Here is a 19654-nt window from a genome sequence, read left to right on the forward strand (position 1 = left end):
GAGGGATATGTCAGAATTGGTGGTCTACCAAATGATTGGTCGGTGGGCACTTTACCAGATGAACATTTAGAAGGCTACATCCTAGATGTAGACATACTTAAGGAAAGATTAAATAAAGCTGTGCCCTTCGTGGATCTTGGTGACCCAACTCACTTTCAAGTTAAAGGGAAGCAGGCAAAGGTTTGCTGCTACAACCACATGAGAAGATCAAGGTAATGAAGCAGACTAAATCATTGCAAGGTACATCGATATGGATCTCAGATGAATTGACACCCCTTCAACTTAAAAATAGAGCCAAAGAGTTGGCTAAAGTCAGAGAAGCAAGGAAGCAAGGAAAATGGGCAGTGTATTTAGGAGGAAAAGCTATTATCAGAGACTTCAAGAATCCATCCATTCCCAAAAAGACATGGACTTAGGTCTTCTATGTATGTAGACACATTATGCACACGGTGATTTCTTACCATTGTAAACCTAGCTCTCATGAGTCATGAGAGCAATGAGGTTATGTTTTGCACATGCACTTATTTTCCTTTTATGATACCCGAAGTGGAATGTAACCAAAGATGTATCGGTTTTGTTATATAGGTCAGCTTTGGCCTCTACAGGACGTTAATAGACTCTCTCTCTCTCTCTCTCTCTCTCTCTCTCTCTCTCTCTCTCTCTCTCTCTCTCTCTCTCCGGAGGAGGAGGAGTTACTACCACAGCAGAGCTCGTCGTCTCACGCCAGAGGCACACTGATCGACTGAGCGATTGAGCTGGGAAGATCCAGACGCCCACGACTATGGAGGACTACACAGCATCGGCGGAGGCTGCATCAGAGGATTCGGATCACTTTGGCTCGACATGCACAACGCCCGGTCAGACTACTGACCATGGAGGAGATTGATGAGATCCGCCAACGACCAATGCTGGATCTCTTGTGATCTAGCTATCCCAGCTAGCTGCTTAGTTCACACCTAGTAGTTTAGGATTCCATAGGATTTTATTGTGACATTTGTCATTTCATTTTTGTCATTTTTGTCATTGTTGTCATCTTGTTACTTTGACTCTGACTTTGTATCAGATCCACCACATTGTAACTTTCTGGTCTCATAGGTCACTTTGGCCTTTTGAAGACGTTAATATAACATTTCATTTCTCTCTCTCTCTCTCACACACACACACACACACACACTTTTTTTTGTTTGTCAGATTGAATTACTAATGGGAAACCTCAAAACGAGGAAAACCCATAGAAAATATTACAAGTGGTAAATCAGAAACAATCAAAGTAGAGCTCGTACTGATTGAAGGGGAGCTCATCCAAGTCATAGGCAACTTGAGAGACTGTCCAAGAGATGCTTTGAAGAAGGATACATACTCCACTTGAATCAGCTAAAACATGAGGGAATTACGTGCTCTCCATACTGTCCATAGCACCCAGAATCTAACCCAACCGAAAAAGTATGCATATGGCTGAAGTAATGGCAGAAGCACTCCAAAGAGCCAGAAAAATCTACCAAAATGTACGCATGTGAAGAGTTGTAGAGATGCAATCCACAAACCGTTGCGTACGAGAACAATACCACAATAAATGTGGAATATCCTCAATGCCTGCACAACAACGAACACATCCCGAGGAGGCCAATCTTCTAGAGCGCAAAAATTTGCTAGTTGGGAGAACCCCAATGATGCATCTCCACATAAATAATTGCTCCTCTATAGGTAGCTTAGCATACCACAGTTTCGTAACTTTACTTCGCCGCCATGTAGCACCCTTATTCATATTCCACACCTTATTACAGTGTTCCTGTATCCATGAGGAAGACTGCAAATGACAATACACCTTCTTTGCAGATATAGAGAGGATCAAAGAACCAACTTAATGCCAATCACAGATTCAATCCTCCACAACCAGTGGCGGAATGGGAGACATGGAATCAACCAGATCCTTAATGGTGTTCCACGTGTGCCTGTAGTGCATTCCATCCGCGTCAATCACCTTTCTGGAACACACGCGCACGCGCACGCGCACGCACACGCACACACGAGCATACATCAATACAAAGATATATGAACTGAGTTTCTGTCGTAACTCTAGAGAGGCAAACTCAGTCATAATGAAGCCTAGCGCTAAAAGAAGCATTACATAGAGAAAATTAGCACAAAATTAAAGTAGTTGATAGGACATGCGCACCACGGAAGCTAGAAAGAAATTAGCCCAATATCAACTGGTCGTAACTCAGATGAAAACTTCACAATATAAAGTCTGTATGTCAGCTATATGACCAAAAAATAGGCCTAGATGAATCCAGCAGCACACTATACCTACTTGTAGCAACCTTAGCTATCCTGAAAATTCCTACTCTCTCATTTTAGCTAGGGCTCCTCATGAAAACTAGCTCGATAAAGCTTTACAAGTTTTTGCATTCCCTTCGGACATGAATGTCTGCAAACACACGCAAGCATGCACCAATGCCACCAAACATGCATGCGTGTCTGCTCGCAAGAGAATACACTGGTTTTTAACTTCATAAGAGTCCATATGCACGCTACACAGGCACATACATCAGTCCACATGCGTCCTAAGCCTGTGCACGAATTTGTGTGTGTCCTGCATCTGAAAGCATCAGGCTCCAATACCTTTGTGAGAAAACCCACCAATCAGATGCATTGGCAAAATGAATAGGGCAGTCAATAAGTCAAACCGTAGTCCATGTCTGTTTGCACCATGTCTGCTATGCTGCTTCTATTACTATATCGTGGGCTACCCATGCATCATGCAATATCCTGACAGACTTATCAAACCTTAAAAAGTTCACCCCCTTGCTCCCACGATTTGCATCATCAAGGAGTATAAAGTTCGATACAGCTCCTATATTTGCCACCGCTACTTAATAAGTGATACATACCTACTGCAATAGCTTGACTTGCTACAAAACTACTTTATGAATTAAACCCAGGACACCGTGTACAATATAGAAAAGACATAAAAAGCAGATAAACTTTCAAAATGCCCTCTCTTTGTTTCTTGGAATCCTAAAGTAGGACTAAGGCTATTAATCCAAAAAATAATGATTCTAACATTAACTCTAATTACCAATTGAGATGACATGATTGTGAATCCACATTGCATACATTCCTGAATAGCCATATTTTTCTCACATGAATGTTCAAAGAAGTTAAATGATGATTTTGACACTAACTCTAATTATCAATTGAGACGACATCATTGTGATTCCACATTCCAGAACATCCATATTTTTGTTTATGAAGGTGTTATTCAAACCTCTCACTGTTCACATATCCACAAATGCACATGCACAACGAGTTTTAGGTTACTTTTTTGCAAGTAACAACCTACCTTTTGTCTGGAGTAAACCCACAGAACCGTGTTAGGAGGTGTGCGAGACCAAAACTTTCAAGCTCAAGAACCCTTGCCGCCTGCAAAATTTTTAAAAATTTAGGGCATCAATAACCCCTGAAAGCCCCACTGTGCACAAACTACCATTGAGACTGACTGACCTGGCCAGTGTCAAAAAGGTTGCAAACATAAATACCAAAATCACGTTGCAGCCACATTACATCCAAGGTAGCCCCATGCATCACCTGAAAAAAGAACGCAGATGCTTAAAGTCAATTATAATTGCCATCAGATAAAACCTTGTAGCAATCACTGTAAGGTAAATTCACTTGCAAGCGATCCGAAAGCTGCATTTTTTAATTACATGTAGAATCTAAATTTAGTGCTTAAACACAGTAATCTCCTTGGATGTCACCTACTTGGGTACTCCAAAATAGCAGTAAATATGTGAAGGCAAACACTTCATGGTCAACAAATTCAACAGCTATCTGTGTAGGAGACATAAAGAAAAATGTTTCATCACAAAACTTAGCCCCTCTTTCAAAAAATAAAAAACCCTCCATGCTTCAGGGCAGGCTGGTTTTAAGAGCTTTCTCCAGCATTCATCAATTTTCACGTTGTGCTGCCTGACAGACCAGGCCAAGGCACGGACGCAGAGGGCACATTGCTGCTTTGTGGATACGACAAAGCTTTTGACACCCATAGGAGAGGCCCTTCCAACCTCTTCACACTCTTCGGGTGCTATCAGAGATTATATGGGGCACCTATGTACTCTATAAGTAGGTGGACGGAACAATGTCCCAGGGGTTTGCTTGAGCCCATAGCTAGCACCATAGGTGTGAAGCCAAGGTGCCTACTCTCCCCGACATGTTCCTCTCCTGTATGCTCTTCACCTACTTCCTCCTCCACAGTAGCTTCCACTTCTTCATCTTCTCTTCCTGAGTATTTTCAGGAGCCATCTCCATGTTGAAAATTTGTTGCTATACCTGAATTGGATTATCCACAAGAAATTAATAGATTGTGCTTCAATACCATCAAAACTGGTTGGTACTTCAAGGGCAAGCAATAGAAGGTGCAAACGCTTTACACACAAGAACACCTGCAAGAGACTAAAGAAAGTTGGAGTTCCTCTTTGAGATGTGTTAAACCCTAAGGTGGGTGCCTCAACCAGTATTTAATTATTAATGGAAGTTCAAGTAAACTGTACAACTGCTCTGGAGTCACTGCTCAGACAGAACATGTCACAAAGTGATTACGTGGCGGACAGCAGAAACCCTAATTTCTGCCAGAAACCCTAAAATTCCTGCAAACCCTAATTTTTGCCAAAAACCCTAAATTCCGGAAATCGCGGAGGCGGATTATTAAAAAATAAAAAAATAAAAAAATTTGGAAAATGATGAGCGACGCGAATTTTGCTTTTGCTTTTTCTTTATTAAAAAAAAGAGAAAAGACTCTCTAAGAGAGAGAGAGAACTGATGCTTTTGATTTTAAAAGCTTTTGGGGCTCTGCTTTTGGGCATCCCTTGTAACCTTTAAATTAGTGGTGAGGGCCTCACTTCTCAGAGCATCTGGACGCAGAGTCTGAGAGTGAAACCCTAACTGCTCTCTTGTACTTTGATGATTGATTAATACAAAAAGAAATACCGAAAGGGGCGCCAGTCTTTGGGACCAATATCTCTAGGCACGGAACTCCGCCGGGCCAGTGCAAATCTATTGTGATCTGTGAATTGTTTTTGAAGTGGTTATTTGGTGCTGTCGCGGTTGATTCTTGACTTGGAGTGTCCAAGTCTGTTACAGTGGTATCAGAGCACGGCCGATTTCTCTTCTACGGGAAATCCGATCCCCGAATTTTTTTTCCACGGCACCTATGGCTTCATGCAAGGATCAGTCGACTCCCTCTGCATCTGGAGATGCGGGCTAGGATCACAACGAAGATTCAGACAGAGAGTATGGCCCGCCTCGGCCTACTCAGGCGGAGCAAAGAGAGATGGAGCGTCGTCAATTGATTGGCGATGCAACAAAGATGATGCTCAATTTTGCCAAGGACCCGAAGATGGCAAAATATATGAACCAGACCTCTTTGAAAGAGGTACAGATGGAGTTGCAGAGAACCACAACACCACTCCCGAAACCCGCTCTCAAGAAACCTTCTGCCTCCAAGAAATATACGGAGAAGGAACTGGAGAACGTGGTTGATACACGGATTGCTAAGCTTTTTGACACGCAAAAGAAAGCCAAAAAGCACGGCAAAAAGCAGAAGAAAGGCACTGACTTCCCGGGATATTTAGGTCGTCGGTCGACATTTGACAAGGCAAAGAAATTGAAGAAGCGCGTCAAGTTTGAAGACCTACCCAGTTCTTCTTCTTCTTCTTCTGACAGTTCTTCTAGCTCCTCGGATTAGAGCGAAGAAGACAGAAAAAAGCAAAAAGTGAAGCAAGACACAAAGCTTCGGAAAGGGCAAGAAAAAGGCAAAGAAGGCTACATCTCGCCCAGAGATTGACAGTTCTACTGAGGACTCGTCTACTTACAGCTCAGACTCCGATGACGGAAAGTTTTATGCGAACAAGAAGAATTTTTTTTTACAAAGCCAACCAGTATGACTTTCTCGAAGATAAAAGCAAGAAAGTCCGAGAGTTTAAGGAAGGTGGCCACTCGTTCAAGTTTGATACTTTTGAGGATACTCAGATGCTTCGAAGGCTTTGTCTTTTATACAGCAGTTTGACATCGCTTTCGCGGGAGGACGCTATTCAGAGCACTCCAAGATTCGGAGAGCTGCCTCTTACTTTAAGGGGAATGCTCGTACTTGGTGGTCCACGCTTCTATTAAGCAAGACTGTGCCAGTTACATGGCTGAAATTCAAGAGGCTTTTTATTTCTTCTTGGTTGACTCAAGAGTTTGAGCGAGATATACGAGCTGCTTGGAACCATCTCCGGATGACCAAGAGCGATACAGTGAATTCTTATTGTGAAAGATTCTGGAGCTCTTTTCTACCCGCCTCTTCATTCAAGAAGATCTCGTTCAGAGAACAGATTGAGCGGTTTACCTTGGGTTTACCTACAGAGATCCGAGACCACTGCTTGGAACAGAAGTCAGCTTCTATTCAGGAGTTGATGAGTCATGCGAAGCGGGGCTTTGCAATTCACTCTGGCAGTCTGACCTACCCCACAGATGAGGCCATGACACAACGAGCCGAACAGACTTCTGGGAATGAAAGTAGAATGAAAAAGAGCAACCCAGAGAAAAAAAAAAGGATGCACGACCCAAGCTTACTCCTGAGGAGAGAGCTCGCTTCATCAGAGAGGGGAAGTGCTTTGGATGCGGGGAACAGGGACATATTTCCGCGAAGTGCCCTGATACGGCACAGAAAGAACAGCATGATAAAAACGACGACAGGTCTGAGAGTTCGAGAGCAGCTGAGGAATGTGGCAGAAAAGGCAGATAGAAAAGCAGAACTGGTACCACATGGCGTGGGACCTGCACCGAATCTAATGAATGAAAGTACAACTTTGCCGCTTTCGGGGCAAAGTGAAGGATCAGGAAGCTCTTTTGAAGGAGCCAAGGCCAACTTCTTTTCACTTGGAATTGGCGGCTCGATTTGGAACTACGCCCGACAGACTGACGCCACAAGCGGAGGTAGTTCGACTGGCACCCGGATGGGATGTTGCCATTACACCGAGCATTGGCAAACTTCGTTTGCAATGACAGGGGTGTTCAGGGCACGTGAGTGACGTTCTACTCGGGATCCCTTGGTACCACAAGAACTACGCCGTGGTTGACTACCGGGCCGAGAAAGCGACTTTGATAAATGAAGGGCTTAGATATTGTACTTGATGAACTTCAGTTTTCTTACTCATTCTTTTGGGAGAACTGAACGATGGATAAAGGTTGAATATGTTTTGACCTGAAGAAAAGAACGCCAACATTTTTTTCTCCACGCTCATGCCGATTGCTTTTGAGAGGGCCTGAAGATCATACCATTGATCTGATATCTAGAAGCACGCCACCGAATCGGCCACCTTATCGTGTGAGCCGAGTACAGAATGAAAAGAGTATGAACTCAGTGAAAGACCTCTTGGAAAAGGGTCTTGTCCAGCTTAGTACTTCACCGTATTGCTCTCCAGTGTTGTTGGTTTTGAAGAAAGACAGATCTTGGAGAATGTGCATCGATTATAGCACTCTCAACGAAATCACCATCAAGAACAGATTTCCGATTCCTAGGATCGATGATATACTCAACAGGTTACAGGGATCCTCGTGCTTTAGCAGGATTGACTTGAAGAGTGGATATCATCAGATCAGGATAGCGCCAGGAGATGTCTACAAGACAGCTTTTCGGACGACTTTTGGGTTATTTGAGTTTTTGGTGATGCCTTTTGGCTTAACCAATGCTCCTGCGACATTTAACCGGATGATGGACAGGATTTTTCGAGAGTACAGGCTATTTGTTGGCACTTTCTTTGACGACATCATTGTTTTCTCCAAGAATGAGGCAGAACACAGAGATCATCTGCTTCAAGACTTTCAGGCATTACGAGATCACACGTTAGTGATTAATGCAAAGAAAAGTGAATTTTTTCCTACCAGAGATACACTTTTTGGGACACATTGTGTCAGCAGCAGGAGTGCAAATGGACCCGGCCAAGATAGAGACTATCCGTGATTGGCCCGATTTGAGGAATGTCCATAAAGTTGGAAGCTTCTTGGGACTGTGTTCGTACTACAGGCGGTTCATACGAAAGTTTGCAGAGGTTGCTTCCCCTTTGCATATCTTGACACAGAAAGGAGTACCTTTTTTGTGGGGACCCACAGAGGTGACTGCCTTTCAGACATTGAAAGAGAAATTGACTACGGGACCTATTTTGACTTTGCCGGACTTGCAGAAGTCATTCGAAGTATATTGTGATGCTTGTGGTCGTAGTCTGGGTGCGGTCTTGATGCAAGAAGGCCATGTCATAGCTTACGAGAGCCGTTTGTTCTCTAGGCCAGAGATGACAGCACAGATTTATGAGAAAGAGCTTTTGGCGGTTATCCATGCTCTTACTCAGTGGCGGCATTACCTACTCGGAGCGGATTTTACTGTCTTTACAGACCATCAGAGTTTGCGCTACTTCTTGTCACAGAAGCAGCTTTCGGAAAAGCAGATGCGGTGGGCGAACATCTTGTCACAGTTTCACTTCCAGATTGTCCATGTGCAGGGACAGAAGAATGTGGTGGCAGATGCTTTGTCTCGGAAACCGTTGGTTCTGGCTATTTCCGCGATACATCATAGGAGCTTCGAGGATATGGTCGATCAGTATGCCACAGATACAGATTTTGCAGATATTTTTACACGGATACGAGATGGGGAGACAGTAGCGGGATACTCCCTTCGGGAAGGCTACTTGATGAAAAAGACTATGTTGTCCGTTACACAGCCGTTGAGGGAAAAGGTTATGACTGAATGCCACTGTCCACCTTTTACGGGTCACCGCGGCATTGCTACCACCATGAAAGGGGTAGAGAGATATTTCTTTTGGCCGAGACTCAAGAAAGATGTGGAAGAGTTTGTGCGCAGTTGCTTGGTATGCCAGAAGGTCAAGTTTGACAGGCATAAAGCACAGGGATTGTTACAGCCTTTACCCATACCCACCCGCCCCTGGGAAAGTATAGCGATGGATTTCATTTTTGATCTCCCGAGAACACAGAGTGGTCACGATGGTATCTGGACTGTTATTGACAGATTTAGCAAACAGGCTCATTTCATTCCAGTGAAGAAAACAGTCAAGCCGGATCACTTGGCGAGACTGTTTGTGGCCCAGATTTTCAGATTACATGGCATGCCTGAGACAATTGTCTCCGACAGAGACCCCATATTTACGAGTTTGTTTTGGAAGGCAATTTGGGAGAACATTGGCACGCGGTTGCAGTTCTCGTCATCGTTCCACCCACAGACTGATGGGCAATCCGAGATTGCCAATTCAGTGGTTCTAGATTTATTGAAGTCTTATATCTCAGATCAGAAGACTCAATGGGAAAGATATTTACCTTTGGTGGAATTTGCCTACAATAACACGATACACTCGTCCACAGGGAAGGCGCCATTTGAGATTGTTGAAGGTGCTGCAAAGGTTCCACCCTTCCTGAGCACGAAAGATAAGATCTTTGAAGCGGATGAATATACGCGAGATCTGGATACGGCTTTTGCCAAGGTTCGCGAGACTTTGCAGAAATCTCAAGAACGACAGAAAAAGGCAGCGGATCGCCATCGTCGCGACATGAAATTGAAGGAGGATGATTGGGTGCTCTTACGTTTTGAGAAGGCACACCTACGAAAGAACAAGGGAAAGGAGAGGCTTTTTCCAAAGCTTAGTATGTGATACTACGGACCTTTCCAGATTACTGACAAGATAAATGATGTCTCCTTCCGATTGAAACTGCCAGATACTTGGAGGATTCACAGTGCATTGCATGTGAGTCTCTTGAAACCTGTTAAGGGTGATGTGCCTGATGATGGGGAGCCTGATGAGCAACCCAAAGTGGAAGAAAACGAGGAGATCCTTGTTCCTGAACAGATTTTGGCACATAATGATACAAAGAAGGGTAAAGTCCGAAGGCGGGTTCTTGGTTAAGTTCAAGAACTTTCCTGCATTTGATGCGAAGTGGATGGAGGAGGAGGACCTAGTAGATACTCCTCGGATTGTGAAACTTTACCTCGATGTTTTGGTTTAGCATAGTCTACTCCAAATGGAACCCAGAATTCAGCTTGGCCGAAGATCTGGTGCAGTGGGATGCACAAGAGGGGAGTTACTCCGCTCCTTTGTCAACAGATGCCTCGATTTTGATACTAAAGTCATTGATGTCTCTTTGAGCTTCAGGGATACTGAGAGCTGACAATATTCTGCTGGATGACTTTATGAAATGGAATTCCTGATTATGATACTGATTTGTTCTTGACTTCTTGTGAGTGCAGGAACTGATAGACGAAATGACTGCAGCATTTTGGTCTACTTGATCTCGAATAGACATGGTTGCAATAGGGGTTAGTCAATCGGACATCGATGAGGTCCCGATTGGACCTAGATGTGATTGCTAGCTACATTGCCGATAAATCATGGTCTAAGATCCGAATGAATGTTGAATGTCATGTGATGTCCTGTGATGTCTGGTGATGTCCTGTGATGTCGTGTGATGTGACTGTCGATTTTGTACATGTGCTAGATGTGTGTTCCTAGTACGTAGGTACTAACAGTCAGTGTCTGCTAAGACGGTTTATGGCTTTTGTCGGTTTTGCAGGCGTAATCGCGGTCGATTACAATGATTTCAAGAGGGGGGTATGTCACAAAGTGATTACGTGGCGGACAGCAGAAACCCTAATTTCTGCCAGAAACCCTAAAATTCCTGCAAACCCTAATTTTTGCCAAAAACCCTAAATTCCGGAAATCGCGGAGGCGGATTATTAAAAAATAAAAAAATAAAAAAATTTGGAAAATGATGAGCGACGCGAATTTTGCTTTTGCTTTTTCTTTATTAAAAAAAAGAGAAAAGACTCTCTAAGAGAGAGAGAGAACTGATGCTTTTGATTTTAAAAGCTTTTGGGGCTTTGCTTTTGGGCATCCCTTGTAACCTTTAAATTAGTGGTGAGGGCCTCACTTCTCAGAGCATCTGGACGCAGAGTCTGAGAGTGAAACCCTAACTGCTCTCTTGTACTTTGATGATTGATTAATACAAAAAGAAATACCGAAAGGGGCGCCAGTCTTTGGGGCCAATATCTCTAGGCACGGAACTCCGCCGGGCCACTGCAAATCTATTGTGATCTGTGAATTGTTTTTGAAGTGGTTATTTGGTGCTGTCGCGGTTGATTCTTGACTTGGAGTGTCCAAGTCTGTTACAGAACACCCTCAGAATCCAAGTACACCTTGTAAAAGCTGGGTTGAAACGCTCCTTAGTTTCTTACAAAGGCCCAAAATGATGGGCCGTTTTGGGCAATCGATTTATGTATACTTTCATATCTCCTCTTTCCTATGGGGGTAAAACGTTCATACCAAAACTCTGCGTTTTGGAATGAAAAGTTTCAGAGCATTTCTGTAGATTTTTGTATCGACATTTTGGTTAAACATTACTCTCCTCTTGCCTATGGGGTAAAACGTTTTGAACCAAAACTAACTCCGCGTTTTGGAATGAAAAGTTTCATTGCAGACACGTTTCGCATTGATGTCATGAGCTCTCTTCTCTCTTCATCCTGGAGACACTAGTGTTTTTGGTCCCATGGTATGAGTATTTTCGTATTGCTTGCTTCAAGAACAGATACAGGTACATTGCTATCCAGTGAATTCCTTTTCTAGAGTTGCCAGCGGCTTTCCCTCTCCTTGGAGTATATCAGATCTTCCATTACAAGGTGCTATTTTTGGTGTAGATGGTAATCAGCCTGTCTCTATGGGGATACAATGTTCCCGTGGTTAGCCACTAATTAGTATTGGAAGTCTCTAGAGGGATGTAGTCTTTGGGTGCTGGCTACTTCAGAGTCTTTGCTTCTCAGCTTCCTATCTCATCCCTTTTACACGATTGCTTTTTCCCATATCTTTTTCCATGATGGTTATCTTCATTTTTTCACCTTTGTTTGTATCTTGTTAATTGGCTGTGAGCGTTTTTGTAATTGGCAATTTTCCTTTTATGTACTAAAAAGAATAGAAGCCCTACAAAGAGAGAGAGAGAGAGAGAGAGAGAGAGAGAGAGATATGGAATGAAACGAAATGTTATATTAACATCTTCAAAAGGTCAAAGTGACATATGAGACCAAAAGTTACAATGTGATGGATCTGATACAAAGCCTGAGTACCAAAAACAAACAAAAAGGTGTTGAAAATAAGGGGTACTAAAGTAGTGAATGGAAGCTAATACAACACAATGTGGTGTATCCTCAAAAAGAGCTAAATCACAAGAGATCCATCATCGTTCGGTGCCGGATCTCATCAATCTCCTCCATGGTCAGTAGTCTGGCCGGGCGTCGTGCATGTCAGGCTAGAGTGATCCGAATCCTCTGATGCAACCTCCGTAGATGTTGTATAGTCCTTCGCAGTCGTGGGCATTTGGAGCTCCCTAGCTCGGTCGCTCGGTCGATCAGCGTGCCTTTGGTGTGAGGAGAGAGAGAAGAAGAAGAAGAATAAGAAGATTGTTTTTAACGTCGTAGGAAACTATCCCAAGAGACCTTAAAGATCTATCCGACGAGGAGAGTCGAACTCAAGACCTGTTAATCAAAAGGGAAATGGCAATCTACCACACTTGGGTGATAGAAAGGCTATACCTTTTTCCTCTTTTTATTAGAACACACACACACGAGAAGAAGATTGTTTTTAACGTCGTAGGAAACTATCCCAAGAGACCTTAAAGATCTATCCGACAAGAAGAGTTGAACTCAAGACCTGTTAATCAAGAGGGAAATGGCATAACCAATCTACCACATTGGGTGATAGAAAGGTTATACCATTTTCCTCTTTTTATTAGCACCCACACACACACACCCGAGAAAAGAAGATTGTTTTTAAAGTCGTAGGAAACTATCCCAAGAGACCTTAAATATCTATCCGAGAGGAGAGTTGAACTCAAGACCTGTTATTCAAGAGGGACATGGCATAACCAATCTACCACACTTGGGTGATAGAAAGGTTATACCATTTTCCTCTTTTTATTAGCGCACACACACACCCGAGAAGAAGATTGTTTTTAATGTCGTAGGAAACTATCCCAAGAGACCTTAAAGATCTATCCGACGAGGAGAGCTGAACTCAAGGTCTGTTATTAGAGAGAGAGAGAGAGAGAGAGAGAGAGAGAGAGAGAGAGAGAGAGAGAGAGAAAGAAAGATTTTTAACGTCTATGTCAGGCCGAAATCGGCCTATGAGACAAATCAAATGTACATGGTGTGTATGTCATCCGTCTATCGGAAAGACAAATGAAACAAAACTGATACAAAACTGAACTGAATGTAGGTAGGGGAGTATCTGAGGAGAGAAATGAAATGTTATATTAACGTCTTCAAAAGGCCATAATGACCTATGAGACCTCAAAGTTACAAAGTGGTGGATCTGATACAGAGTCAGAGTAACAAAATAACCTAACAACAGTACAAAACAAAGATATATACTATGGGGTCCTAAGTAGGTAGGTCGGTGTGAGCCAAGTAATAACTAAGCAAAAGAATGGGCGGCTTGTTGGGATAGCAGAATCACAAGAAATCTAGCATCGGTCGTTGGCGAATCTCATCAATTTCCTCCATGGTTAGTAGTCTGACCGGGCGTCGTGCATGCCTGGCAGTGTGCTCCAAATTTTCTGTCGTAGCCTCCGTCGGTGCTGTGTAGTTCTTCGCAGTCGCGGGCGCCTGGATTTCCCCAGTTCAATCGCTCTATCAATCAGTGTGCCTCTGGTGTGAGACGAGGGGGAGCTCCGCTGTGGGAGTGGCTCTCGCGGCTGTCCCGTGTCTGCTCTGAAGAAGTCTGTGATCCGCCTTTGAGACTGGCTAGCCTCGCCATTCATCAGGCTATCTCTGTGTCTACGCAGCTCGAGTAAGAACAAACCCAGACATCTCTGGTCTTCGTATCCCATGACTCTTGAGAGTGGTCCAAAACCTTCTCTGAACAAGCAATGGAAGCGGCCTCGTATCTCGTAGTAGACGGGGCAGCGGCATGTATAGTGTAGCTCTGTCTCCGGTTCCATGTTACACAAGGGGCATGTCCTGTCCTCTTCTGGTACTCCGTTGTATCTCCCAATCTCAATCTGCAACTGGTGAGAAGATGTGCGTAACTGGCCAATAGCACATCGTATCCCATGAGACAAGTGGGTATCCATGTATCTGGGTCTCGCCACAAAACCATCTTCCGTAAGCTGGAGAAGGTGGTCTCTGTAGAAAGCCATCTTCGTGCCCAATTCCTGGGCTGGTTGTATCCATGTCCTCCTGGTGTCTAGCTGGGTCAGGTCTTGGAGGATGAGCTTGGTGATCTCTGACTGTGTAAGAGTGAGAGATGGTGCATCCAATGAGTGATGGAATGGTGGCAGCCTGTCTATGCTGAACCCATGTGCCTGAAACCATGATGTCATCTCCCCATACCAGCATGTTGTATCTCCTTGTATGGCTAATTGTCGAGAGGATTCAAGTGCTATGCGAGCATGTCTGTCTCTAGGAAGTCCCCATGTGCGAGAGAGAGAGAGAGAGAGAGAGAGAGAGAGAGAGAGAGAGAGAGAGAGAGGTTTTGCTTTGAGAGGAAAAAGGAAGAAGAAAAAAAGGTGTCGGGATTTAAAAGTAATTACGCAACAATTATGACTTCCATCACATCCAACCAAACCTAAATTCTCTCTAACATCTACCTTTTGTATGGTGGAGCTTGAAAATATGTCATACAAATAGCGACCAATGATACTCCGCAACTCTAAAGTATCAATGATGAAATCCTCGGAGCGTGTAGAAATTTGCATTAAACATGTCAGCCCTTGGAAAGACCTGAATTGATGATGTTCCAAGTCAACCTATTTGCAAGACAAGAACAAAGTTAATATCATTTGATGTGTGCTAACACAACTGCATGAAAATTATAATGATCACAAAAAACCTTTCACCTATAACAATAAAACACCTCAGCACTACTTACCGTATAGATAAACAATGCAAGATGATCACTGTAAAATGATGGCATGAGTTTTATAAATTGCCAAAAGGGAATGGACTAACCAAGAACAGAAATAGCCACAAGCAAGAAAAGAGCCCCACACTGACGCTAGGATACATCTAATGTGTGCTAACACAACTGCATGAAAATTATAATAAAAATAAGAAATCTTTCTTGCAGAATAAAACAGATCCTCAGCAACTCTTTGAGAGATATACAAACAATGCAAGATGATCACTGTACAACCATGGCATGAGTTTTATAAATTGCCAAAAAGGGACCGACTAACCAAGAATAGAAATAGCCACAAGCAAGAAAAGAGCCCTGCACCAACTGACGCTAGGATACATCTAATGTGTGCTAACACAACTGCATGAAAATTATAATAAAAATAAGAAAGCTTTCTCGCAGAATAAAACAGATCCTCAGCAGCGGCATTTGGTGCAGGCTTTTGTCTTGCTAGTGGTCATTTTTATGCTTGGTTTGTCTGCCACTTATGCCTTTCCATTCAGCAACATTCTTGCTGTTTTGGTGCTTAATGTTTTTTGCTTGTTGCAGTTTACTCCTGTGAGCCTGCCTTATTTTGGTTACTCGTGAATTCATGGCATCATTGTATGGTGATCATCTTGCATTGTTTATATATCTCTCAAAGAAGTAGTATATGCTCAAAACTAGGGATTGTGGTTCCCTTCAGGGTACACAATCCAGCACAAGGGAAACTACAATGGAAGTTTACTAAACACTGGTGTATTCAAAACAGTTCCAGGCTGTTATTAAAAATTTGGTTTCTATAGTAATTTGAAACATTCCAGAAGTTCGGAGCTCCCAACATGTATGATTTATCACGTTTTCCCAAATAATAAGACCATTTCTTTGAGGTTTGCCCTCTTAAAGTAGACAAGCATGCCACAATTCAATCCTTCAGAACCACATGTCACAAATCAAGGTTTTCTGTTGCTACAAAATGTTAGCTGCACACTCGGTCTCAATTGCAACAATCATGTATGCATTCAAAGATAGCCAGCATCAAGTTTTTCAACAGTCTTTGCCTTGAATTTTGGAATTCACACTGTTTCGTACAACAATTTCTAAGAGCTGTTCTCATGAGACTGCAGCAATCTGCAAAGAAAAGACACCATAGAGGGACAATAAAACAACATATCTGAAGGTAATATAGTGCTTTACATACATATCTTAATGTTCCTATATCTTTAAACAAGTGGCTACAATACAAAAGCATGAAGACGCTAGAAATTTGCGAATACCACTGGACATTATGAAAAACACATTAATCAGACCAACAAGAAAGGTCAAGTCCTTACAGCTATTTCTCGCTCCAGAGCAAGTTTGGCAGCAGTGTCCTCCAGTAACGAGGGAGAATTTACAAAAGTGAAGGGTGTTTGTTCCAAAGATGCAGGCTGCTTGGGCTCAATTACACCTATAGGAACATCCTCAAAAGTCATATTCTGTAACTCCTCCTGAAAAGATCCACACCACAAAACAAAAGTCAATAGATGCTTTGTGCATCCTCTAGATAACACTTACAAAGACCATTTTAAATAAATTCATGAGAAGTTTTAAGTTGAAGATTTCAACAAAACTAACTTTGCTTTCTCGACAATTTAATAAAAGACCTATGACTTTTTATAGGTATCGTTTTTCTCCTATTTCTAATCATTTGTAATGGATACTAACATTTAGAAAAGGAAACGTTATCCTCAAAAGCCTTACTTTCACTTCTATTATCGATAATAACCAGAAATTGCAAATTTTAAAATGTTGATTAGGATGCAATTTTTGGTCTTTTAAAGCTCGTGTCAAATAGCTGATGTTGTTTTAGTGCAGACCTATGAAAAATAGTGATTTTATAGGTTGACATCAAGAGAATACATATTTTTTGAGATTCAATGTTTCAAAATCCTCTAAAACAAGCTGCCTTTTGCAATTTTGTCATGCATAATTTGTCGAGCACATAATGTTCAAGCATGCAATTGAGACTATAGATGCTCTAACAATGTCCTTGATGAGGAATTGGCTATGATTTATTCATATCAACAAAAAAAAAAAAAAGTTATGCCCATTTTATTATCTGATGTCTCTCATGTGAAAATTGGAAATTTTTAGTGTGCGCAGTTTTGGAATGAGTAAAATCTTCTAGTTGTCGTTCACGTAAACATCAATAACTATTAACTTAAGTATTACTTAGATAGCATACATGTCAGTATAACATTATGCAACTTGAAAGCACATACATGAAGTCAAATTGCATCAATTTTGAATCTGCCAATGCTCTTCCAAAAAAGGAAACTCAGCCAACACCTTAGGCCCAAGCAAGCTTTACTAGGCATTAAATGCCTCTATTTATGTCTCCCTACCCTACCCCTCATTTTCATCTGCAATCTTGTGTCATTCTGTTGAACTAGAACTTGGCATTAAAATTTCTAGACAATCAAGCCACTCGGATCCCACAAACCACTAGCTTACAAATCTCACATTTGTCCAGAAATCCTTTGCTTGGGTAATGAGAGCACCCAAATTGCAAACGCTTGTAAAAACATCGCTATGGAGACACCTTGAAAGGCCCCACGACACAGCTCAAGAAGCAGCTTGTCTTCCTTGGTATGTTTTTTGCAATAATCAACATTTGCAATAATCTCTATTCTGCAGCCAAGAGTGTCACGAGGCTGTGGCAATCACTAACCTTATCTGTTGTTTTCTTTCCCTTGATTTTTATTTATTTTTTTGGGACCCTCTTTTTGAAGTCACAAATGGCTGGATGGCCAGTATGAAACAACCGACGGCCGAGAGTTTCACCCGCAACACTGAAGGGTTGGTCGCCACGAGTTGGTCGGGCTAGTCGGCACTGAAATCCAGGTAATAAAGGGTTGTCTAGGCTCATATCAAAGTCATTTAGGCCCCTCACGACGCTTGTAAGTTGTGGGTACTAGGAAGTTGTGGGATAAGGGACACATGGCAGCTCCAGGTCGAATTGCCAGACTCATCCCAAGATGGGGCGCCCATTTTGAGAGTGGAGCTTGATTTTCTTCATCAAGAGCCTACTTTGTGTGTGAGTAGTGGGAGCAAGTGATCACAGTTTTAATGGAAAGCTTGCCTTCTCCCTTGTCTTATGCAGCACGATGCTTCCACTTTTGTGCATCTCTCTCCCCCTTTGAATACAAAAACATAATGCCCCACTCGAGGGCTTTTCATCTGGATGTACAATTGTGTGGGTTCATGCGCGTTTGCCGAGGCAAGAGCCTCTTGCACAAGTGCTCGATTAGCTAATTGCTAATCCCCCACAAGTACAGGTGAACTCGGAGAGATTTCACGCGAGCAATCTCGTCCGATTCATAGGGGAAGTAGCCCTATAGGTGTGGGAGCTCGAGGGCTTGCTATGAATGCGACCGGCACGCGAAACAAAGCCCGAAACAGTAAATTACATCCTGCTGTATATTTTTGCAGGTTTAGGGTTTTGACCCTAATTGATCCCTAATATCCCCAAGAGCTTCAAGGAAGCTAGGGGATCACTGTGCAGGTGTTCTGGTGCATTTTCAAGGCAGAAATCAGATAATTCAGCGTGCTGCAGATTCTAGCCAGGTTTGGGAAAGTGCTTGAACATGCCAAGCAAGTCATCTTTTGAATGGGGATTTTGTCTGTGAAGCCTCCTATTGCAGTTATGCTATCGACATCGGGCTAGAGTAGACCATTTTCAGCCCGGTAAAAGCGGGACAACTTGTAGGAACTTGCAGGTTTTCTCCCAAGTTTAATAAGAATAAAGAAATGCCAAAAAGGGCGCCGGCCTACAGGGTGTCGGTGTCTGCTTGGAAGCACTCTAGTTCCCAAGCCGTGCTTTGTTTGAAGTGTTAATTCCAGTCACAGGCTTATTCGTGAAGTTTCTCTGTGTCATAAAGTTTATCAAGTAAAGATTCGGGTGAAAGCTAAAGTCTAACAAGCTACTGGCCAGTTTCATGGTTCCGTCGCCGGGATAGAACGAACCTTGGTTGGTTTGCGGCGAAGACATAGAGCACAGGAACTTGGAATTACACTATGGCTAACAGGACAAATGATACCAGGGAAGAGGGTTCCTCTTCACAAGACAGACACGTTGTTCCTCCTCCAGTGTTTGAGTGTGGCTAAAGTTCACGGCCACCCCTACCTGTACCTTTTGTTGATTTGAATGCTCCACAAGGTCCAAGGGTATATGACTGGGCAACTAGACAAGGATGCGTTCAAGACACAATTGGTTGTTGTTGTGAATGTGTTTTTTCGGTGGGTGCGAAATCCTAGGTTTATGGAATTTCTGCAAGCGCCACCACTGTCACAGCGAACAAGGAATCTGCAGTAGAGCCTATTGAGGCTCAAGCCGTCCCTTGTGCGTCTCAGTAGGGCAGGGAGCACTCTCATGTTGCAAAGTCGGTTGGGGCTCCAAGCCAAATTCCTTCTATCCACAAACAGGTGGTTAGGATGCCTATTCCACAGGCTTTACCAGTTCATCCAGCCGCCTTTCACAGTCCAAATGTTGCATCAAATGGATAGGAAACCAGTTTCCAAGCTATGCAACAAGTTTTTTCACCACCCAAAGTACATCCTGAGTATTTTGGGGGTGGATCAATGTTTCAAAGCATGGCTGGTTATGCGCCTAGAAACAAGCAATATATGCGAGAAATAGTCTTTGGGGG

At 42.9% G+C, this 19654-nt stretch overlaps 1 protein-coding gene across 1 annotated transcript in view; it reads right to left on the reverse strand.

Annotated features, from left to right (window-relative positions):
• The window catches only part of LOC147455594 (protein RRP6-like 2), a 105023-nt gene that overhangs the window by 51390 nt on the left and 33979 nt on the right, over positions 1 to 19654 (reverse strand). Inside the window, exons 2-5 of the mRNA XM_086514339.1 lie at positions 16298 to 16453; positions 14677 to 14835; positions 3505 to 3588; positions 3344 to 3423 (exon numbers count right to left, since the gene is read on the reverse strand). Of these exons, the coding sequence (XP_086370465.1) occupies positions 3344 to 3423; positions 3505 to 3588; positions 14677 to 14835; positions 16298 to 16453 (479 nt within the window). The remainder of the gene's footprint in view (positions 1 to 3343; positions 3424 to 3504; positions 3589 to 14676; positions 14836 to 16297; positions 16454 to 19654) is intronic.

This window comes from Adiantum capillus-veneris, chromosome 6 (genome assembly GCF_014529385.1).
Source record: "Adiantum capillus-veneris isolate H3 chromosome 6, ASM1452938v2, whole genome shotgun sequence".
NCBI classification, from domain to species: domain Eukaryota; kingdom Viridiplantae; phylum Streptophyta; class Polypodiopsida; order Polypodiales; family Pteridaceae; genus Adiantum; species Adiantum capillus-veneris.